Raw genomic sequence first — 24,615 nt, forward strand, 5'->3', positions numbered from 1 at the left:
CTTTGCTCACATGACCCATTAAAATATCAATGAATACCACATGAGCCATCTAGGTCTTTTTATAAAGGCTCTATACCCTTCAAATATGGGGGATACAGGAAAACAAAATAAAGATCCGTTTCTCTGTTAAAGATACTAACTTGTATGTTAAAAAGTTTATTTCAGTTCACTTGTAAGGCAATAATTAATCTTAGCAAACCAGTTGAAAGAAAAAGACAGACATAATCAATTTTTTCTGTAGCTTCCTGAGTCAGCAGCCTGGCTTCGTAAGTAGTGGCACCCTCAGTGGTGACATTTTAGGAATCTATCGTGCTTATTTACATCTGCTAAAGTGTGGAAACAAAAACTTCATGCAACAATCTTAGGTCAGACACAATGTAAATTTTAAGGATTTCTTCAAAAATCGCAACCCTTCACACTTTCCCTGAATGTGCAGTACTGTGCATTTTAATTCTGTAGGAAATGCATTAGAATTTGAAAAGACCCTTTTAGAAATGAGTCATTCAAATCAGATACTCAAGAAACTAACAAGTTCTTTAATCTCAGAGATTGCTGATCTGACGGTGTTCTTAACAGAGCCATGAATATTGTGTATAATTACTTAACCACTTTGGGCATTAAAATAGTCCCCCAGAATATTAAGCATGCCATGAGACTAGTGAGCATTTGTACGATAATCAGAGCTTTATAATGCCAAAGAAAACCAAAACAAGAGAGAATTGTTCACATAGGAAAAGAACTCAAAGGCAAAAAGAAAACCATGATTATTTTACTGAAATGGAGTAACAACAGGAAACTATTGGTTTCTCACGTAATGTCCTTCTTCAACACTTGTGATTTTGCTTTTCTTTTTCCTATAAATAATTTCCATTAATCTATTTCATATTAACCACAGGAACAGAAAATAGGCCTGTATTTTGAAATTTGTTTAGATATGTTTGTTTCTCCACAACAGATGAGTCTATTAAAGCTGTAAACACTGCAAACCTTATGTGTCCTGCCTGACAATGTGAAGCACCCAAGACTAGTGATACAGCTGACCCTTGAACAACATGGGTTTGAACGGTGCCGGTCCAATTACACGCAGATTATAAACGGGCATTACAGTACTACACGATCCGTGGTTGGTTGAATCCATGGCTGTAGAACCTTGGATCCAGAGGTATGACTGTAAAGTAATATGCAAATTTTCAGCTGCACAGTGGTCAGCACCCCATATCCCCAGGTTGTTCAAGGATCAACTCTATATGGTTCCTACAAAGTCCAGGAAAAGCAATGGTTCCAGTGTCCACGCATGTGATGGCATGTTACCATTCAGCTCTGGCTGCAACCCTGCTGTCTGTGTGGGCTCCGTCAGTTTTTAAGGAGTCACAGACGAGGCAGGCAGTATATGAGGAGCATGATTCAGAAAGCACACTGTATATACATCCCACAAGCAGCTTCAACAAGTATTTTCTTCCACAGCACACACGTACTATGCTCCTTCTGTTCAGGCAGATCCGAGTGCCACTTTTTTTGTTTTACTCTGGCTTTTCTTTAAAATGTTTTTTTTGGCCTAGGCTTGCTGAATGCAAAAATTGTCTTTTTACATTTTTAATGGAGAAAAGAAAGCTAGCAGAATTTACCACTGCTCTAACTAAACTCTTCCACTGCTGGAGCCAGGAAGCCAACAGCCATCTTCCTCAACATGAAAAGTACCTCTAAGTCCTAGAGCTGCCATCATGCAGGATGTGAACACCGACAACTCCAAGGACAGTTACAGAAGGACCAGTACAAGCCGCAGCCTCAAGTATCAGGAAAGCCAGCTCTGCTGAACACAGTAAGTCAGTGAGAGACTAATCTGTTCAACTGGCTGGCAAACAGACAAAAATAAGGACCTAGTGCATCGATAAAATTATGCCCTAAAGGATTAACCTTGGATAACAGAAGACTCCTAAAAAGTGAGAATACATATAAAATGCCCAGCCACTCCTGACCCCACTCTCCTCCCACCCCAGAATAGCCACCATGGCAACTAGTGCTCTGAAGAAGGAAGTTAACATCATATACTTTGCACGAACAATATTCTAAACCAAAAGGGCCTGTGCAACTCAGAGGGAAAGGTAACTAGACAAATGCTCTTCTCACAATGGTGAGGTGTGGAGAGGAGGAAAATATATGTTTCAGAGGGAAACAGGCATTGAAAACAACCTCAGAAAAGCATTACAATGATGGAGCTCAGTGACCACTTGTCAGAAGGACAGGAGTTCCCAACTCACACAGGTTTCCACATCAGAGGACCGGGGCTTCGGAGATGCAAAGCACACTAAAGGCTGGATGCAGAAGCAGAGCTCTCGGCACAGGCTGGGACCTCAAAAGCCCAATGGCGCTTCCCCAGTCTTTACCGCAGTTGCCTTCTAATGACCTACAGAGTTAGGCCTCATTACTCCTGTGAATGATATTTAACCTACCATCCAATGACACAAAAAAATGCTCTTGGGCTTTAACTGGAAATGTCATTTGTCTCATTAACAGTGGACTTACAGTACCTTCTGCATCTTTCATGATCCTAAGGGGACAACTATTAAAGTGGTTTGTTGGCTTTCGTCCTTAAGGTCATACAAAATGACCTATGTAGGTAAGTGGCAGTACCCACATGTGCTTAAGTGCCATAAAACTGGTATTTTCAAGTGTCAGAAGGGCCATGCACACTACCCCACAGCATAACCATTACAGACAGTGCTGGGCCCTGAAGAGTGTTAGACCACAAAGCTCTTTGAACATATGCTCATTAATTCATTGACTTACATACAAACATCCATGAAACACCAGGAGAAACCGTGGGCATGTACTTAGAGCTCATCCACAAGACTAAAACACAAAGAGATGGTAGGTGCACACCCAGGCAGAGGGAAATGTCCAATCTGGGAACTTCTCTTTCAGAGCATCCAGCTGGGAGGATCTCTTGTCTTCCCCAGAAAGATAGTGGGCAGCAATGGCCACAGTGACCACTCCTTCAGGCTGTTCTTCCAAGACCTGGAGGAGAAAATTAGTTACTTCTCTAGTGCTAGGAAGGCAAGAGCACTGATCCCAAGGTTCTTGCCAAATACCACCTGGAAACCTGATCAGTAATACCAGCAATACTGGGAAGTTCCCACCTGTACTTCTATCCAGAACTGCCATGCAGAGGCCTGGAGTCCATGGGAATAAAATACAAAGTAGTCCCCTCCTTTACTCGTGACTGGGGTGCCATTGCCAAGAGACCACTGAGAAAGTGTAGACCCTTTGTGGGTTCGAACGTAGAATGACATATGGCTTGGTCCTGTACGATAAGAGGAAGGAAGAATAGTTAAAACAATCTTGGAAAAAGCAACAAGAAAAGAAACCCACCACCCAAAGCAGACTACGAAGTTCAATGCTTTATATCACTTTTAAGACACTCAGTACAAACCTAAAAAAGGTCTGCCAGGTTGGACGTTCAGTGTGTATCAACAAAGGTAAGTATTGAGGTGCGGCAGAAAAGGCACAGAATTTATAATGAGAAAACCTCTGTTTACATCTTGGTCTGGTCATTTAAACATGCAAGAACCTTACCACTCGTGAGCCCTTCTTCAGAAATCTAGAGAATAAGCTTCATCTAACCCAAGAGATAACTGCAAAAACTATAGCAAAAGAACTGACAGTGAGGATTTTAATATATCCACATACATTATTAAGGCAAATATTGAGGTGAGGGTGGAAGGCTAATGGGCAAATGTTGCATGTAACAAACACAGAGGGAAAGGGCAAAGCAGATAAACTGTTGTATAAGCTAATAGAGTTAAAGAATACAATTAAACACTGACACACAGATAGTAAAAGGTTAAATAACAGGCAATCAAACCAAAAATATAAACATTATATGCCAGAAACTACTTTTTTCAAGAGCAAGACAAGCACATCATAGAAAAAGGAATATAGCAGATAAAACACACGTAATTATAAATATTTTGAGAAAGTTGAGACCAAAAGCATTATACAGTAAAAATAAATGTGAAAAGACCTAACCCAGCTGCTAAAAGAAAAAAAAGTTTAACTTAGCTTACAAAAGCTAGACCTAATCACATACTGTAACATACTTAAAGAGATTCAGAAAGCATAAAAAACAAAGGTTATTTCAGGCAAGTGGACAGAGTTTTTAAAAAGACAAGAAAGGAAAAACTAGAAATCAATGAAATAGAGAATAGAAGAAACAGACCTAATAATCAATCTGTTATTTTTTTAAATTAACAAGACAACCACTAAGTAACCTGATTGGAAAAGAGACGGAGGGAAAGGAGAGTGGAGCAGAGAAAACAAGTATATACACAAAGAGAAATAAGAAAAATAAGCAGAAGTTGTTTAAAAAATCACACATAACCACTCTGCCGCCTTCTGTAAGTTTGAAAACCCACATGAAATGGCTATTCTGCTAGGAAAATACAGATTATCAAAACTGATAAGAGATAATAAAGCTAGAGCAGAGATAATAAACATAATAAAGCTAAAGCAAACCAATTTCCCTAGAAAAATTATTAAGAAACTGCCCTAAGGAAAAGCACCAGGCCCAGGTGAGTTTAGAAAGGAATTCAAGCGTTTCTAAATGCACCATAAACTGTTGCATGAAAATGATAATTAAGGAAAACTTACCAACTGTTTTCATGATGTGTAACATTCAATACATTTATGATGTATACCTAAATCTGATAAGGACAATACCAACCCACCCCCCCCCCCCCCCAAAACAGCTCTGCCTGCAGCCTGGGGCTGTAGGTCTGTCCTCACGTCTCCACTGGCAGGGGGCCCTTCCTTAGTGCCCGGGCGTCGGACCTTAGGTCCAAACCGATATCACTAATGAACACTGATGTGGAATTTCTAAATAATATATTTGCAAACAAATCCAACATCACATTAAGAAAATAATAGCCTATGTGTGACCTGGTAAGATACACATTTAAAAGACCCAAGGAAGAAAAATCCCATCATTAGTTTTGTAGATGCTAAAAAAGCTTTTCACAAAATTAAAATCTAAAATCCATTCCCTAAAAAAAACATTCAAGGAATGACAAGTGATGAATGCTTGTTTAACATGATTAAAAAATATATACCTTAGTCCTAACGTCAATATCTTATACAATAGGAAAACACTAGAGACCTTGGTTCTAATATCAAGAACAAGGCAAGGATGCTCACCATCTCCACAACAGTTCTATCCTATGCTAGAAATATTAGCTATTTAGATAGAAATCAGAGGCATAAGAGTTGGTAAAGAAAAATTATCTGCAGATGATATACAGTAAGTAGTAAACTATACACCTGAGGTCTGTATTTGTATGGCTCTCAGGCTAAGCATGGATTTTACGTTTTTAAAGAGTGGTTAACAAACAAACAAGAATCTATCATGGAAACATATGGCAAAGCCTAAAATATTTACTCTCTGGCCCTTTAAATTTTGGCAATTCCTGGTATACCTGGAGAACCCTAGTATCAGTGGTTAACTAAAACAAGAAGATTCAGAAAGGTAGCAAGATAGAAAATTGACATACAGACGTCAACTGCCTTCATACATAAAAAATACAGCCAGTTTGAGGACATAATGATAGTAGCAACAAAACCTTTATAGCACTCCTGAAAGACACGAAAGTAGAACTGATCGAACAAATGCAAAGACATTTCCAGGTTCATGGATAGGGTGATTCAACATTGTATGTCAGGGTCTCCTTAATTTATAAATTTATTATGATACTCCCCTAAATACCAATTAGCAATATGTTTTATATTAGATGATACTAAAATGGAAAAATAAGCATGCAAAAAATGGCAAGGAAGATACTAAAAAACTACAAAGGATCTTAACTCTCCCAATCATTAAATTATAAAGCTTCTATAATTAAAAGTGTGGTAACATGCACAAACAGACCTGCACACATACCGTCAAAAAATAATTTTTTTAAAAAATGATTTCTTGTCATTTGTAATCACAAAACACAGGGCAGTAGGTGTACAACCTGCCTGCCAGGAACCTGAATTTTATTGGAATTCTCCATATGGTGCATAAAGGATAGAGAAAGGTTTGAATTTTTCTGTGCTTCCTTTTTATAGGCTGGCATTTAAATAAAATAAAAAATTACTGGCATGAACAAGAAAACCAATTAGTGCAAAATAAATTTATTTCTAATTAAAATTTTAAAGCCTACAAAACGGAAGTATTCACCTACAGAAGTGTCAGCTAAGGCACTTCCTTCCCATAAGTGCTTCATCCCACTGGTTAACTACCAAATATTATTATTTCACTACTACCATCTTGTGTCCTCCAGCTTCCCTCGCTTACAAGATTTTCAAGTCCCTGCTGTGTTAAACTGAAAGAAAATACAAAAACCAAACAAACTACTTGTAGAAGAGAAATTTCAGTAAAAAGTGGGCAAAGCTGAGGTATATACAGTCAAATAATTTTGTGTATGGTGTTAGGTAGTGTTCTAATTTCATTCTTTTGCATGTAGCTGTCCAGTTTTCCCAGCACCACTTATTGAAGAGGCTGTCTTTTCTCCATTGTATGCTCTTGCCTCCTTTGTCATAAATTAGGTGCCTATATGTGCATGGGTTTATCTCTGGGCTTCCTATCCTGTACCATTCATCTATATTTCTGTTTTTGTGCCAGTACCATACACAGTCAAATAATTTTTGACAACGGCACCAAAGCAATTCAATGAGCAAAGTCTTTTCAACAGATGGTGCTAGAACAACTGGATATCTATAAAGGAAAAAGGACCTTGACCTCTACCTCACACCATATACAGAAATTAACTCAAGGTGCATCCTAGGCTTAAACATAAAAGCTTAAGGCTATAAAGTTTCTAAAAGAAAAAGTCTAAATTCATGATCTCTGGGTAGGCAAGCTTTTTTTGGAAGACACATAAAGCATTAATCCTGAAAGAAAAACCTGATAAAATGGACTTCATAAAAATTTTAAACTTCTTCACATCAGAAGACATCATTAAGAAAATGAATGGGCAAGAAATCTTGATAACACTAGTTATCTGATAAAGGATTTTATCTAGAATGTATGAACTCCTATAAGACAACAAGCTCAGTTTTTAAAAGGGAAAAAGACATGAGAAAACAGGTGAATGGCCAGTAAGCACTTACAAAAGTGTTCCACATCTTAATTATCAGAGGAAATGCAAGAGGTACTACTACTTAACACCCACAAGAAATGATAAAATGAAAAAGACCAGTAAATTCTGGTGAGAATGTGGAGTAACTGGAACTCTCGTATACTACTGGTGGGAGTGAAAAACTGAAAAAAAAAGTTAAACCTAAGTCTGTCCTATGAACCAAACAATTCCACTCCTAGATATTTATCCAAGAGAAGTGGAAAACATATTCCCAAAAAGCTTTGTACAAGAATGTTCATAATAGCTTTATTCATATTAGCCCCAAACTGGAAACTGCCCAGGTGTCCATCAACAAGAGAATGATAAGCTGTGGTATAGTCATGCACTGAATACTACTCAGCAATGAATAGGAACAAAATACTGATACTCAAAAACAACACAGTTCAATCTCAAACACATTATGCTTAATGACCAGACACAGAATATTACACAGTGGGTGATTCCATGTATATGAAGTTCGAGAATGAGCAGGCAAATCGAATCTGTCAATGTAGGAATCAGAAAGTTGCTTCTCCAGGGCAGGGAGACTTTAGTGTAAGGGAACTTTCTGGGGTGATGGAAATGTTTTGTATTTTGATAGTGGTTACATGGGCATATGTATATGTATGCTTTTATCAAAACTAAAGGAACTGTACAAGATCTGGACGTGTCAATGTATGTAAATTAGGCCTTAAAAATATACATATATATATGTATGTACATATATATATGAATGAATAAAAATAAACAAGGGGGAAGTTACGTATGAAGATACCTTTCACTCATAAAATCCTGGGCAACTTTCTATCAACTTTTTTTTTTTTTTTTTCAATTTATTTTTGGCTGCATCAGGTCTTCGTTGTTGAGCACAGGCTTTCTCTAGTTGTGGTGAGCAGGGGCTATTCTTTGTTTGCAGTGTGTGGGCTTCTCACTGTGGTGGCTTCTCGTTGCAGAGCATGGGCTCTAGGTGTGCGGGCTTCAGTAGTTGTGGCACACGGCTCAGTACTTGTGGCTCACAGGCTTAGTTGCTCCACGGCATGTGGGCTCTTCCTGGACCAGGGCTCAAACCCATGTCCCCTGCACTGGCAGGTGGATTCTTAACCACTGCACCACCAGGGAAGTACCTCAACCTTTTTTTTTAAACTCAGTAATTAAAGTACAGAGTGAACAGTAGCAGGAACTTTTAAAAATGAACTTCCTGTATTAGGGTTCTCTAGAGAAACAGAATAGGATGTGTAGAGAAAGAGAAAGAGAATTATTTTATAGAACTGGCTCATGTAATGGTAGAGACTGGCAAATCCAAAATCTGCAGTAGGGGCTGGCAGGCTGGAGACTCAGGGAAGAGCCGAATTTGAATTCCTAGGCTGTGGTGGCAAGACCCCCGCTCCTTGGAGGAGGAGAGTCTTTTTTTTAAGGCCTTCAACTGATTGGATGAAGCCCACCACATTATGGAGGACAATCTGTACTCAGAATTTACTGATCTAAATTAAATGTCAATCCTATCCACAAAATACCTTCACTGGAAACATCTAGTATGGTGTTTGTTCACATATCTGGGTACCCTTAAAAAGAAAAAAGCTGACAAATTTAATTTAACTCAGCACATCTGAGTGCCCATTATGTGTCAGTGATTTCACTGGGCACCAAGAATAGAAGGATAAGAAGCCACCATGTCTGCCTCCCTTGACTAAATAATCATGATACAAGGAGGTCAGCGCTACAATCAAGATATGTACAAAGAAAAGAAAAAGGGTAGCAGTTGCTTACTCTGTTGGAGAAGATGGGAGAGATAGGTCAGAGTAATCTTGGCATTTTGCCTAGGGGAGAAACACAGAGTTTGGGTGGGAGGTAGTAGCAAGAAAATCTCTCTCTCACCAGGAGTGAGTGTGTGTTTGACTGGACAGAAAGGAGCAGTTGGATGTAGCTAAGGAATGCACCAAGGGAAGTGCTGAAAAAAGTTTAAATGGGTACCTGGGCCAAACTCCCGAAGACCAAACATGCTTTGCCAAAGAATTTGGATGTATTCTGCGGCAACAGGAAATCGTTAAAAGTTCTTTAAGTAGGGAAGTGACATGATCAAATGTATTTTTTAAAAATAATACGAGAGACAAGACTTAGAAGCCAGAACACCAGTTGAGTAGCTCAAGGAGCTAACTACTAGTTTTAAACATAGTAAATATACCAAGAAAGGTAAATAAAGTCACACTGTCTACTAATGCCGGGCCAAATGCTGTTTTGGATCTACCTGACAACTAATATCTGACACTAAAAGTTTCAGTAAGGCTCCTTAAAAATTATTATCTGCCTCAGTTTGTTTTTAGAAACACTATAAGCTCTCAAGTTGCTGGTCACGATAATAAATCTGAGGGGAAAAAAGCTCACATGCAACATATTATAAAGTTTAAGAAGTGAAAGAGAAAGAGAAAAAAAAAATGTTGTCTGACTTACCCATTGCTTCAAAGGTCAACTTTACAGAATCCCAGGGAGGGAAGAATTGGGAATATTACATTATAAAGCATCTGTACTACCCATGAAGCAGTATAGTGTTACTTGAAAGTGAACTTATTGAAAGCTCTAAACCACTTAAAATAATTTTTAACAAGTATAATCAAAATGCTAATATATCAGTTTAATCAAACAAGTATAATTGCTATGTGCCTAAAAAGCAGACAAAAATAGGTGAGGCAAAAACTGACAGAATGGAAAGAGAAAAAGACAAATTCACCATCATAGTTGGAGACTTCAACAACCCTTTACAGTAACTGACAAATCCAGCAGGCAGAACATCAGTGAGGATCTACAGCTGAACTAAAACACCACCATCAAAAACATTCATAGAACTTCATCCAACACCAGAATACACATTCTTTTCAAGCTCACATGGAACATTCACCAAGAGAGACCATATCCTGCACCATAAAACATACCTCAACAAATTTAGAATAGAAATCATATAAAGTATGCTCTCAGACCACAATGAAATTGTAGAAATAAATATTGAAAACCAGCTGGAAAATCCAAAATATGTGAAGATTAAAGAACATACTTCTAAATTACAAATGAGTCAAAGAAGCTCAAGAGAAATTTTTAAATAAATTGAACTAAAATTGTACATTTGTGAGATGCAGCCAAAATAGAGCTTAGGGGGAAAGATGTAGCATTGAATACATACACTAAAAAAGATGATCTAAAGTCAATAATCTAAGCCTCCACTTCAATAAGCTAGAAAAAGAAGAGTATTTAAATCCAAACTAAGCAGAAAAAAAGAAATACTTAAAAATAGGGCAGAAATTAATGAAACTGAAATAGGAAGTCAAGAGAGAAAATCAATAGAACCAAAAACTGGTTCTTTGAAAAGATCCATAAAATTGATAAACCTCTAGCCAAGCTAAGAAAAAAAGAGAGAAGACACAGATTACTAATCTCAGAAATGAAAGAGGTGACATCACTACAGATCCCCACGTGCAGTAAAAGGATAATAAAAGAATATTATGAACACTGTAGGCCCCAAAATTGAATCAATAATTAATGACTTTCCAAAACAGAAAGAACCAGGCCCAGATGGGTTCGCTCGTGCATGCTACCAAACATTTAAGGAAGAAATTATACCAGCTCACTACAATCTCCTCCAGAAGACAGAAGCAGAAGGAATACTTTCTAACTAATTCTGTGAGGCCAGCATTACTCTAACACCAAAACCACACAAAGACGTTACAGGAAAACTTAAAGATTAGGACTCCTTCATGAACACAGACGTAAAAATCCTCAACATAATATTAGAAAATCAAATCCAACAACATATAAGAAGAATTATACACTATGACCAAGTAGAATTTATTCCAGGTATGTGAGATTGGTTCAACATTTGAAAATCAAGTAATGTAATGCATGACATCAACATGCTAAAGAAGAAAAACCACATGATCATATCAAAAGACAGGAAAGTATTTGACATAATCCAACGTTCATTCAGAATAAAACTCTTAGCAAACTAAAAATAGATGGGAACTGCCTCAGCCTGATCTGACGAACATCTACAGAAAACCTACAGCTAACATTATACTCAGTTGGTAAGAAAGCTTTCCCATTAAGATCAGGAACAAGGTAAGGATGATCCCTCTTACCACTCATTTTTAAGACCATACTGGAAGTCCTAGCTAATGCCATGAGATAAGAAAAGGAAATAAAAAGTATAAAGATGGGGAAGGAAGAAATAAAACTGTCTTTGTTTGCAAATGACATGATCATCTATGTAGAAAATCCAGAAGAATCAACCAAAAAAATCCTGGAACTAATAAACAGTTATAGCAAGGCTGCAGGATACAAGATTAACATACAAAAGTTAAATGCTTTCCTATATACCAGCAATGAACAATACTATTTACATTAGCACCTCAAAAACGACATACTTAGGTATAAACCTCACAAAGTATGTACAAGATCTATGTGAGCAAAACTGTGAAACTACAAAAAAAATCAAATAAGATACAAATAAATGGAGAGGCATTCCATGTCATGGATAGGAAGAGTCAATAATGATGTCATTTTCCCAAACTTGATCCACAGGTTCAATGCAATTCCAATCAAAATCCCAAAAAGTTATTTTGTGGGTATTGACAAAGTGATATATAGAAAGACAAAAGACAAGCAATAATCAGTATACTGAAGAGAAAGTCGGAAGACTGATATACCCAACTTCAAGAAATACTATAAAGCTAAAGAGATGAAGACAGTGCAGTGATGGGAAAAGAACAGAGAAATAGATGAGTAGAACAAATATAGAGTCCAGAAATAGCCCCACACAAATATAGTCAACTGATCTTTGACAAAGAAAGAAAGGCAACCCAGTGGAGACAGGACAGTCTTCAACAAATGGTACTGGAACAACTGGAAATCCACATGCAAAAACATGAATCTAGACACAGAACTTATACCTTTCACAAAAATTAATTCAAAATATATCACACACCTAAGTGTAAAAGGCAGAATTTTAAAACTTCTAGAAGGTAACATCAGAGAAAATCTAGACACCCTGGGTTTGGCAATGATTTTTAGACACAACACCAAAAGCATGTTCCATAAAACAAAAGTGATTAAGTTGGACTTCAATAAATTAAAACACTTAATGCTCTACGAAAAACACTGTTCAGATATGAAAATACAAGCCAAACTGGGAGAAAATATTTGCAAAACACTTACACGATAAAGGACTTATACCCATATATACAAAAAACTCTTAAATCTCAACAATAAGAAAACAAAATTAATAAATAGACACCAAAGAAGTTATACAGATGGCAAATAAGTATGAAAAGCTGCTCAACATCATATGTCATTAGGGAATTGCAAATTGAAAAAGTAATAAGATACCACTACATAAATATAAGAATGGCTAAAATCTGAGATTGGTTCAAGATGGCGGAGTAGAAGGACATGTTCTCACTCCCTCTTGTGAGAGCACCGGGGTCACGGTAAGTGCTGAACAATCATCGACAGGAGGACACTGGAACTCACCAGAAAGGACACCCCACATCCAAAGACAAAGGAGAAGCCACAATGAGACGGTAGGAGGGGCGCAATCACAATAAAATCAAATCCCATAACTGCTGGGTGGGTGACTCACAAACTGGAGAACACTTATACCACAGAAGTTCACCCCCTGGGGTGAAGGTTCTGAGCCCCACGTCAGGATTCCCAACCTGGGGGTCCGGCAACGGGAGGAGGAATTCCTAGAGAATCAGTCTTTGAAGGCTAGCAGGATTTGACTGCAGGACTTCGACAGGACTGGGGGAAGCAGAGACTCCACTCTTGGAGGGCACACACAAAGCAGTATACGCATTGGGACCCAGGGGAAGGAGCAGTGACCCCCACGGGAGACTGAACCAGACCTACCTGATAGTGTGGGAGGGTCTCCTGCAGAGGCGGGGAGTGGCTGTGTCTCACTGTGAGCACAAGGACACTGGCAGCGGAAGTTCTGGGAAGTACTCCTTTGTGTGAGCCCTCTGAGAGTCCACCATTAGCCCCACCAAAGAGCCCAGGTAGGCTCCAGTGTTGGGTCGCCTCAGGCCAAACAACCAACAGGGAGGGAACCCAGCCCCACCCATCAGCAGACAAGCGGATTAGTTTTACTGAGCTCTGCCCACCAGAGCAACAGCCAGTTCTACCCACCACCAGTCCTTCCCATCAGGAAACTTGCACAAGCCTCGTAGATAGCTTCATCCACCAGAGGGCAGGCAGCAGAAGCAAGAAGAACTACAATTCTGCAGCCTGTGGAACAAAAACCACATTCACAGAAAGATACGCAAGATGAAAAGGCAGAGGGCTGTGTATCAGATGAAGGAACAAGATAAAACCCCAGAAAAACAACTAAATGAAGGGAACTAGGCAACCTTCCAGAAAAAGAATTCAGAATAATGATAGTGAAGATGATCCAGGACCTCGGGAAAAGAATAGAGGCAAGGTCGAGAAGATGCAAGAAATGTTTAACAAAGATCTAGAAGAATTAAAGAACAAACAAACAGAGATGAACAATACAATAACTGAAATGAAAACTACACTAGAAGGAATCAGTGGCAGCATAACTGAGGCAGAAGAACGGATAAGTGACCTGGAAGACAGAATGGTGGAATTCACCGCTGCGGAACAGAATAAAGAATGAAAATAAATGAAGACAGCCTAAGAAACCTCTGGGACAACATTAAACACAACAATATTTGCATTATAGGGGTCCCAGAAGGAGAACAGAAAGAGAAATGACCCGAGAAAATATCTGAAGAGATTATAATTGAAAACTTTCCTAACATGGGAAAGGAAATAGCCACCCAAGTCCACGAAGTGCAGAGAGTCCCATACAGGATAAACCCAAGGAGAAACATCTCAAGACACAGAGCAATCAGACTGGCAAAAATTAAAGACAAAGAAAAATTATTGAAAGCAGCAAGGGAAAAACAACAAATAACATACAAGGGAACTCCCATAACGTTAACACCTGATTTCTCAGCAGAAGCTCTACAAGCCAGAAGGGAGTGGCATGACATATTTAAAGTGATGAAAGGAGAGAGCCTACAACCAAGATTACTCTACCTAGCAAGGATCTCATTCAGATTTGATGGAGAAATCAAAAGCTTTACAGACAACCAAAAGCTAAGAGAATTCAGCACCACCTAACCAGCTCTACAACAAATGCTAAAGGAACTTCTCTAACACAAGCTTTAAATGACAGAATAGACCAGAAAGATTTAATTGATATTTATAGGACATTCCATCCAAAAGCAGCAGATCACACTTTCTTCCCCAGTGCGCACAGAATATTCTCCAGGATAGATCACATCTTAGGTGACAAATCAAGCCTAAGTAAATTTAAGGAAATTGAAATCATTTCAAGCATCTTTTCTGACAACAATGCTATGAGATTAGAAATCAATTACAGGGAAAAACACGTAAAAACCACAAACACATGGAGGCTAAACAATACGTTACTAAATAACCAAGATATCACTGAAGAAATCAAAGAGGAAATCGAAAAATACCTAGAAAGAGAAATTAAGGAAACACTCCCATTTACCATTGCAACAAACAGAATATAATACCTAGGAATTAACCTATGTAGGGAGACAAAAGACCTGTACGCAGAAAACTATAAGACACTGATGAAAGAAATTAAAGATGATACCAACAGATGGAGAGATATACCACGTTCTTGGATTGGAAGAATCGATATTATGAAAATGACTATACTACCCAAAGTAATTTTTAGATTCTATGCAACCTCCATCAAATTACCAATGGCATTTTTTACAGAACTAGAACAAATAATCTTAAAATTTGTATGGAGACACAAAAGACCCCAAAAAACCAAAGCAGTCTTGAGGGAATAAAACGGAGCTGGAGGAATCAGACTCCATGACTTCAGACTATACTACAAAGCTACAGTAATGAAGACAATATGGTACTGGCACAAAAACAAATACAGATCAATGGAACAGCATAGAAAGCCCACGCACCCATGGTCAACTACTCTATGACAAAGGAGGCAAGGATACACAGTGGAGAAAACACAGTCTCTTCAACAAGTGGTGCTGGGAAAACTGGACAGCTACATGTAAAAGAATGAAATTAGAAAACTTCCTAACACCATACACAAAAATAAACCCAAAATGGATTAGAGACCTAAATGTGAGACCAGACACTATAAAACTCTTAGAGGAAAACGTAGGAAGAACATTCTTTGACATAAATCACAGCAAGATCTTTTTTGATCCACCTCCTAGAGTAATGAAAATAAAAACAAAAATAAACAAATGGGACCTAATGAAACTTCAAAGCTTTTGCAAAGCAAAGGAAACTATAAACAAGAGGAAAGGACAACCCTCAGAATAGGAGAAAATATTTGCCATCGAATCAACATACAAAGGATTAATCTCCAACATATATAAACAGCTCATGCAGCTCAATATTAAAAAAACAAACAACCCAATCCAAAAATGGGCAAATGACCTAAATAGACATTTCTCCAAAGACGACATACAGATGTCCAAGAAGCACATGAAAAGCTGCTCAACATCACTAATTATTAGAGACATGCAAATCAAAACTACAATGAGGTATCACCTCACACCAGTTAGAATGGACATCATCAGAAAATCTACAAACAAAAATTGCTGGAGAGGGTGTAGAGAAAAGGAACCCTCTTGCACTGTTGGTGGTGGGAATGTAAACTTGATACAGCCACTATGGAGAACAGTATGGAGGTTCCTTAAAAAACTAAAAATAGAATTACCGTATGACCCAGCAATCCCACTACTGGGCATATATCCAAATAAAACCATAATTCAAAAAGACACCTGCACCCCAGTGTTCATTTCAGCACTATTTACAATAGCCAGGGCATGGAAGCAACCTAAATGCCCATGGACAGACGAATAGATAAAGAAGATGTGGAACATATATACCATGGAATATTACTCAGCCATAAAAAGGAACGAAATTGGGTCATTTGTAGAGACGTGGATGGATCTAGAGACTGTCATACAGAGTGAAGTAAGTCAGAAAGAGAAAAATATCGTATATTAACGCATATATGTGGAACCTAGAAAAATGGTACAGATGAACCAGTTTGCAGGGCAGAAATTGAGACACAGCTGTAGAGAATAAATGTATGGACACCAAGGGGGGAAAGCCACAAGGGGGTGGGGGTGTGATGAATTGGGAGATTGGGACTGACATGTATACACTGATGTATATAAAATGGATGACTAATAAGAACCTGCTGTATAGAAAAATAAATAAAATTTAAAAATTTTTAAAAAAAGAAGAAGAATGGCTAAAATCCAAAAGACTAACAGCACCAAATGCTGGTGAGAATGTAGAGCAACAGGAACTCACATTCATTGCTGGTGGGAATTCATACTGCCTTTGGAAGACACTTCAGCAGTTTCTTACGAAGGTAAACATAAGCTTACTATACAGTCCAGCAATTGCACTCCTAGATATTTATCCAAATGAGTTGAAAACCTATTCTACACAAAGTCTGCACACAGATGTGTACAGAAGCTTTATTCATAACTGCCAAAAACTGGAAGCAACCAAGATGTTCCTCAGAAGATAAACAAACTGTGGTACACTGACAGCAATAAAAAGAAATGAGCTATCACGCCACTAAAAGACATAAAGGCACCTTAAGTGAAAATTACTAAACAAAAGAAGCCAATCCGAAAAGGCTACAAAGTGTAATTCCAGCTATATGATATTCTGGAAAAGGCAAAACAACGGAGACAGTAAAAAGATCAGTGGTTGCCAGAGGGAGGGAGGAGAGAGGGGTGAATAAGTGGAGACGGGATTTCAGGGCAGTGAATCTACTCTGTATGATACTGTAATGGTAGATACATGACAATATGCATCTGTCAAAACCCATGGAACTAAACAACACAATGAGTGAACTAAGTCTAATGTAAACTAAGGACTTTAGTTAATAATAATTTATCAATGTAGGCTCATCAGTTAAAAGAAATTTACCACACTTAATGCAAAAGGGATAATAATAAGGGAAGCTGGGGGGTAGAGAGGACAATAGGGAAATCTCTGTACTTTCTGGTCAATTTTTCTATAAACTTAAAACTACTCTAGAAAATAAAGTCTATTAAATTTTCTTTTAAAAATCATAACCAGCTTCAATTGCTTTTAAAAACACCAAGTTCTTCCTAAGTTGCTGGTCACTATTATACATTTGAGGAAAAAATATACGTGCATATTAAAAATTTTAAGAAATGACAAGAGAGAAGAAAAAACTACCATATGACTTACCTGTTGCTTCAAAGGTCAGCTTTACAGAATCCCAGGGTGTCTGTTCTTTGGATACAAGTCTGAAATGAGCAGGTTCTTTTGGAGAAACTTCTGGGGCAGGAAGATACCAGTTTTTCCTATTTGGAAAGGTAACTTCAATATTCAGGTTGCTTTATTAGTTGATTTTGAACTATAATTCATGGAAGTGCTCAGAATATAATAAACACATAAACTGATGAATATGATAAACAATGTCAGTTTCTCTGAAGCCCAGGTTATTGTGTAATAAAACCTTCCCAAAGTTAAGAACAAGGATCCTAGGTGATCTTGATTCCACTACCCATCCTATTTCTTCTCATCCATTCCTTCACAGCCAAACCATAAAAACTCCCCAGAAATAAAACAATTTGACATTGATGCTTAGCTGCTTGCTATCTGTTAGACCAGTTAAGAGGGCTACGCTTTCTAACTATTCAGCTTTCTAGAGGAAAGACTTCCCAATTTGAAAAAGCAAAATTTGGGGGAGAATAAAAAACTTCTGAGTGCTTTATCCCACAAAGAAATACAACTTTTGTAGTGATATTAAAAAGAAAAATAGTATAAACAGCACTCAACTTCTATGTTAACCAGTTAAAATAATAAAGTACTGATACAGTGATAGGACTTGAGAACAAACCAACCCCCAACTAAAAGAAAAGTAATGAACCAACCTGATGAGAAAGTGCACTGGAAGATACCAAGGGAAACCACATAGGGGTGCGTTCTCCTCACAGTGAGCTCGGATGGTATCGTTGATCTCGGGAATGTGAGGTGTTATGTGAGACATTCCGGTATAATCAAACCCGTTGATCCATATTCCAGAGTCTCGTTTAACTACGTGTCCATCCAAGTCATGAAATGTTCTAGTCATATGCTGAAAAGAACACGACTAATGAGGAAACTACTGTTTGAACTCCTTCACCCACATCCCCACCCCAGATTAACAAAAATGACTACGTGACAATACCAAGAAATGATGAGGCTGCTGAGCAACAGGAACCCACCGCCGGCACAGTCACTTTAGGAGACTGCTTAGATGACCTAATAAAGTTAACATGCGCATAACCCTTCAAGTGAGCAACTCCACTGCTGAATATGGGCCTTAGAGAAACTCTTGCAAGGTACAAAAGTGTTGGTTCAGCATTGTCCATATTAGCAAAAACTGGAAACAACCCAAATGTCCATTAACAGTAGAATGGGCAAATAAATTGGGGCATCCTCCTATGACAGAAGTCTATTCGGCAATGAAAAATAACGAACTACAGTGACACAGATCAACCTGGAAGACTCTGACATGCTCTTGGGCAATAAGAAGCAAGCCACCAAAGAGTATATGGTATGGCCTTACCTGTAAGAAGCTCAAAAACAGGCAAAACTATATGTTGTTGTTTAGCGATTAATACATATGTGGTAAAATAATGATTAACTCCAACCTTTAAGATAGTGAGTACTTTGGGGGTGGTAAGAGAGAGAGGAGCAAAAGAGTTGGGATCAAGAAGGGAATACTGAGGTTTTCTAAGATACAGCTAATGCTCTTTTAAACTCAATAGATACTCACATGATTACTTTATTATTTCTTACAAATATATTCTGTATTTAAATTTCATATAAAAATTTTCTGAAAACCTACTATTTCAGATATAAAAAACATGAAAACTAGAACTCTTAAAAGTCCTAAAAGGACTTAAATACATTCTAAAAGAAATACACACACATTTCCCTTTCAGGGTGTTACATGCTAATTGATGTGCAGAGAAAAATAAGAATCACAGCTCACCACTAGATGACAGACCTGTGCCTAACAGAATTCTCTGAAAAGGCACCATGCTCCATCTGGAATAGCTCTATTAACAACGGAAACCAGCCTGAAGAATATCAAATAGGAAAAGAAAAAGGATTGCAAAGGGCAGGGGTAAACCACAGCCCACAGGCCAAATGGCCTGCTGCCATTTTTATAAATAAAGCTTTATTAAAACATGGCCACATTCATCTGCAGGTGTCATCTATGGCTCCTTTCACTCTGTAGAAACAGAGTAGCTGCAACAGAGACCACATGGCTGGCAGAGCCTAAAATATTTTATGGCCCTTTATAAGAAAAGTTTGTCACCTGCTGGCACTGGGGAATAAGAGAACCCCAAAACAAATCAGAACAGGAGTTTTTAAAAATAAAAATCTAGCTTTTCCTAATGACTACTGATGTGACTGTAAAATTTGTCACATAAAATGTATCACTGTGTCCTACAGGACTGGAAACAAAAACAAGGAATAGTTGGCTCTTTCTCAAAATCTCCTCTCTCATATTTAAGTTCAAATATATTATTACTACTTACTCAAGTCCTTGAATAATTATCTAGGTTATGACTTGGCTTTTCTGTTTGGCCACTCCATTCCCTCTAACAGAGAGGAAGACTGGAAATAAGGGGACTTAAATTCTTTTTCCTGTTTTACACCAGCTCTAAAAAGTTTGCAGAAAAACCTGAAATCTAAGAAAGTTCTAAATCTCATTTTATTAATATCTAAGTTATTATATTTTCACTATCACATTACCTTGAACGTATACCTAAGATCAGTCTTACCGCATTTTAAAGAATCTGTTTCATTTTGCCAGTTGACAGGAGGTCGTATTTTTACTCAGCCCACAGTTTTACAATCTGTACTTCTGACAGCTCATTATTCCATGATACATATTTGCTCTCGTTTTTCCAAGTAGGTACATTTTTGTAATTTGAACAGTAATAAGAACAACAAGCAGACATTTCTGATTCAGGCTCTTAGGAGAAGTGTTTCTAGCTGATAAGAATGCCTCTTGATGGTCTTTTCCTCACTGCCTTACACAAAATATTCGAGGTACCAACTAACAGGTCAACAGTAGAAAAGTCACTTATGTGTTTCGAGCTTCACTGTTGACTAGATCCTCTCCAGGATCTCAAATAGCTCACGCAAAATCGCTCTTACCTGAAGAAACACTCTCTTTGGCTTTGGACTGGCAGGGTTGGAGCTGTATGGGAAAAAAGTTCCACTGCAAACAAGGAGGAATGCAATTGTACATACCAAAGTTAAAGTTAGCATAGTTCTTTTTGTGCTTTTGGCAAGGTAGATGAAGTTAATCTAAAACACAAAACACAAAAATAGAAAAATTACCATTGGCAGAAAGGTGGCTTTACTGACTTGACGTTGTAACAGGTGTTGTCAGACAGATAATAAAGGACATGTATCAGCATGTGCTACCATACTCCCAACTCCCAGTACACAAAGCACTAATTATAAGGGATTTCCACCACAAGTCAGAGCCTAAATAAATGAGAGATGCCCCCATCTGCACGATGGTGCCTTTCTGACAGGCAGCCAGACAGTAAGAGGGAAAAAGGCAACTGAGACAGTGTCTCCGCTCAGCCAAGAGACTACTAGAGGATGTACATCCACCATCAGTCAAACCGTGAACTTATTTTATTTCCAATTCTATCAAACCCTGTAGTTAACTGCACAGCAGACACTATTGAACCGTACCAAACATCATGACATCAGGCTTTTATTAAAGAACCAGAGGTAAGCTTTTAAGCAAGTAAGCAGGCCTATTTCAACAAAACTCAAGTTCTAATAATGCTTTCATAATGTGCCTATGTGCTGGATTCATCTTTTAGATGCACCTTCAAGACTCTGCCTGTGGACCTGCACATAAGGAAAAACTGCAATAAAAGTAATTCTGCACCTGAGACTAACACAATATTGTAAATCAACTTATAGTTCACTTGGAAAAGACCCAAAACTATGAAAATTGAAACCAGGGCAAAAAAGGTAATTCTGCCCTTGTCACTGCAGAGTTAACCAAGGCCAACACAATCAAAATAACAAATCTGAACTTGGGCGGGAAAAGCAAGTGGCTCAGTCTCAAGATGGGCATCTAGGAAGTCCTAAATATGTTTATATTAAGTTTTTAATTGTAATAAAGTCACTGAATTAAAAACTGCGGGAGACACATGATTATAGAATATGTCCACAGATCCCTTAGGGGTTCTGAAGGAGCCACTTTGAGAAACAATGACCTAGTCCCTGCTCCCCCTTTTGCCTTCTCCCCCTTATTGCCCACCCTCCAGGGTCAATAAGTAGAAAAGCGAAGAACATAAATGTGAAAATATTTTTACTGAGATGAAAATGAAAAATTAAGCAGATATTCATAACCTACCATATACTCTACTATATGAAACTAAGAGACTTTATATCTACAGTGCCAACCAGGGTATGCCAACCAGGGTAATCTCCAGGAAAACAGTACTGGTCTTAAGTCGAAGATCTTAATGTTTTTACACTGAAGGACAGAAGTAAGACAGAGTACCCAAGGATTTATGGCAGTGAGTCAGCAAAACACAATTTGTTACCCTGTCCGTCCCTCTTTCTCCTGACAGTCACAATATTTAAAATGTGGCTCCTTAGAACAGGGTCAAATATCCTGCCAAGTAATAAGTTTCGCCTCCACTGGGAGACTGGTTAAGTTTAGGTATACAGAGTCATCTGGGTCCAAATAAAACGTCCCTGTCATAATGCTGTGGTTCCTGCCATTCTCAACCCTGTTGCTACCCAAAGTTGTCCTACAACTTCAGGTTAAGCTAGTTTCCACATCCATATTTTTCTCTTCTCCAGGTCATGAGGCTCATCTTCTGCCTCTTCCACCCACCTTCTGGAAGAGCTTTGGTAATGGTGATAAATGAGAAGGTGATCAGAGAGTGGGAGAGAAGGAAGAAGAGAACGGCCTAGTGACAGTGTGTTTGGATCCCACTGTATCACATTTGACTGTCTTTCGTCTTAAATGTTACATCTGATATCACTCTAGGTTCCGAAATGGGTGTGAAATAAAATGAGGAGAAGCATGAAAAGGGACTATGAAGTGTCCCATGTGCGCTGGCTCTTTCTCTGTTTCTCTCTGAGAATCTCCTCCTGATCCCACTCCTACCAGCAGTCTCATTTAATCAGTACAACCATGATGGCCCCAGCACAGGGGAACCCCAGGAAACCTGTTAACCGATCATTTGACAGCAATTTAATTGCTTCCTAGCAAATATATTTAATAAGTCCCCAAGGACTAAAAGACAGGCTCTCTGAAGTGTGCATTGTGGTTCAATTCTCCATTACCCAAGGAGAAAAGTCTCACTCTAGTAAAAAGCCACTATCTGTAACACAGCTACACATAAGTAAGAAAATAGCGAAGAGAATGATAACCCACAGCATCAAAGGGCAGCAGAGTTATTTCACATTATAATGAACATTAAAGTATTCCAAGAGCCACTCTCCAAAAGTAATTTAGAAGGTAATAGACTTTAATCTGATTGCTTATGGTTTCCAAGATTTCCATGCTTTTGGGGTCTTTTCAATTTCCACAGTGAAGTTTTCAGGGTTCATTTTGTCCCCTTCCCTATGGAACAGAACTGAAATGCCCCACATTCTGATCACCTTTTATGAGCATCAGTAACTTTCATTCATTGACTGTGATTTAAATACACTGCAGGGGTGGGGGGGGGGTCCAGTTCATAACTTAGCTGACTCTAGATTACAACCTAATCTACATGTGATGAAACTACATCTCCTTTAGTCCTCACAACAGCAAACCATCTGTTAAGATATACAGAGGATTTAAAGGCTTAATATTAAAACCAAAAGAAGTAAACCCTGAAGGCAACAAAGAACATTTTAGAATTTTCCATCTATCCCTGCAAATACCAGTAAGGACTAAATCATAATATTAAAAGTAAAATGGCTGCAATGCTCAATTTCTTTCAGAGCTAGTACAGCTGATCTCAAACAATAGCGTGCAGAAGAATTACTGTACAGGGCTGTATACGCAGTCACACATGCAGCTATTTATTTGCCATTTAAGGGACTTGCATGGACAGCGCTGACCATGCACGTGGTACTTATATTTGCTGTCCCTAGACCCTAGTCCCCACATGAGATGCCCTTTACTATATCAGTGTGAAAAAGCTCACTATTCTCTCCATGAAGGAAAGAGCTATAATAGCTACTTTTTCTATTTGGTACCCTAGCCTCAAATCTCAGAGTGTACCTACAGGTATTCAATAAATACTTCTTACTCTTAGGGACTGCAGTGAAAAGAGCCACGAAACAGAGCAGCCAGGCCTGAGTCCTGGAGAGTGCCGACACCACGCCAAGGGCAGAACTCTGCCTGGAGCTTGCTCTAACAGAGGACAGTCTGGTTGTCAACTCTACATCATGTCTTTTCTTCCCTCCGGAGAGTCCCAGAGAGGAGAAGCAGGGATGGCACAGGTAGGACTCGCCCTGCGAGGGCAGAACACTGATACAGTAAAATGACAAGGCCTGTAACATGTATTCATTACTTGGTAAAGGAAGGCATGTTTGGGTGTTTTAAGTGTATGTCACTCAAGGACACAGACTCGATCAGTGACCTTGGCTGCACCAGCACCAAGGCAGGTGAACGACAAGGGAAAACTCCTCATCAGAATTAGTCTGCCTTCACTAGCTCTAACAGCACCAATGAAACTACCATGTATTTATTAACATTTGCCTCTAATTAGTAAGTTCAAAACACACTCTAAAAATTCACCACCAAGCAATCTCTACCACTTCTCACTTGGTATTCATTCCACACATTCAAATTCAGGTAGTTTGAAAGCTATTTGAAAAGAAGTATAATCAGAGGATTTGGGAGGATGAGGAAGCAAAAATAACAACAACCCCCCCTTCTACATTTTATGCCCATACCGAACCCACAATATGCAGAGTCATTCACCATTTCTTTTGCTTAATAGTAGAATCAACACTATTTCATAGGATATAGCATGGCAAAACTCATCATGTATTTATATATAAAATGAAGAAGGAAATTAAAAAAAAATTTTTTTTCCTTACAAAATAGGATGAGAGAATCATTGTACAACCAGCCAAAATAGAAGCCAGCACGACATCAGGTGGAATTTCCGAACCACTCCTCCCAAGGATAGGGGTAAACATCTCAAATACGGCCCAGATGAGGTACAATGCATAAAGATAAGGAATAAACATCCCCAAAAGGTAAAAGGCAATAAATTTTCCTCCGGCACCTACAGAAAAAGAGAAAGAAAACACATCTCTGAAATTCTCCAGTGAGATAACAGCTTTTCATAGTCCTGGTATA

The 24,615-nt window shown here is 38.4% G+C and overlaps 1 protein-coding gene across 2 annotated transcripts in view; it reads right to left on the bottom strand.

The window, feature by feature from the left end:
* Nucleotides 1–126: 126 nt before the first annotated feature.
* The window catches only part of ERMP1 (endoplasmic reticulum metallopeptidase 1), a 50,541-nt gene continuing 26,052 nt past the window's right edge, over nucleotides 127–24,615 (bottom strand). For both annotated transcript variants that reach the window (XM_024734258.1, XM_024734259.1), the window contains exons 10-15: nucleotides 24,351–24,541; nucleotides 20,427–20,579; nucleotides 18,143–18,345; nucleotides 17,454–17,569; nucleotides 3,138–3,301; nucleotides 127–3,015 (exon numbers count right to left, since the gene is read on the bottom strand). In XM_024734258.1, coding sequence (XP_024590026.1) covers nucleotides 2,851–3,015; nucleotides 3,138–3,301; nucleotides 17,454–17,569; nucleotides 18,143–18,345; nucleotides 20,427–20,579; nucleotides 24,351–24,541 — 992 coding nt within the window. In that variant the 3' untranslated portion in view covers nucleotides 127–2,850. The remainder of the gene's footprint in view (nucleotides 3,016–3,137; nucleotides 3,302–17,453; nucleotides 17,570–18,142; nucleotides 18,346–20,426; nucleotides 20,580–24,350; nucleotides 24,542–24,615) is intronic.

This window comes from Neophocaena asiaeorientalis, unplaced genomic scaffold (assembly GCF_003031525.2).
Source record: "Neophocaena asiaeorientalis asiaeorientalis breed wild unplaced genomic scaffold, Neophocaena_asiaeorientalis_V1.1 scaffold256, whole genome shotgun sequence".
In the NCBI taxonomy this organism is placed as follows: domain Eukaryota; kingdom Metazoa; phylum Chordata; class Mammalia; order Artiodactyla; family Phocoenidae; genus Neophocaena; species Neophocaena asiaeorientalis.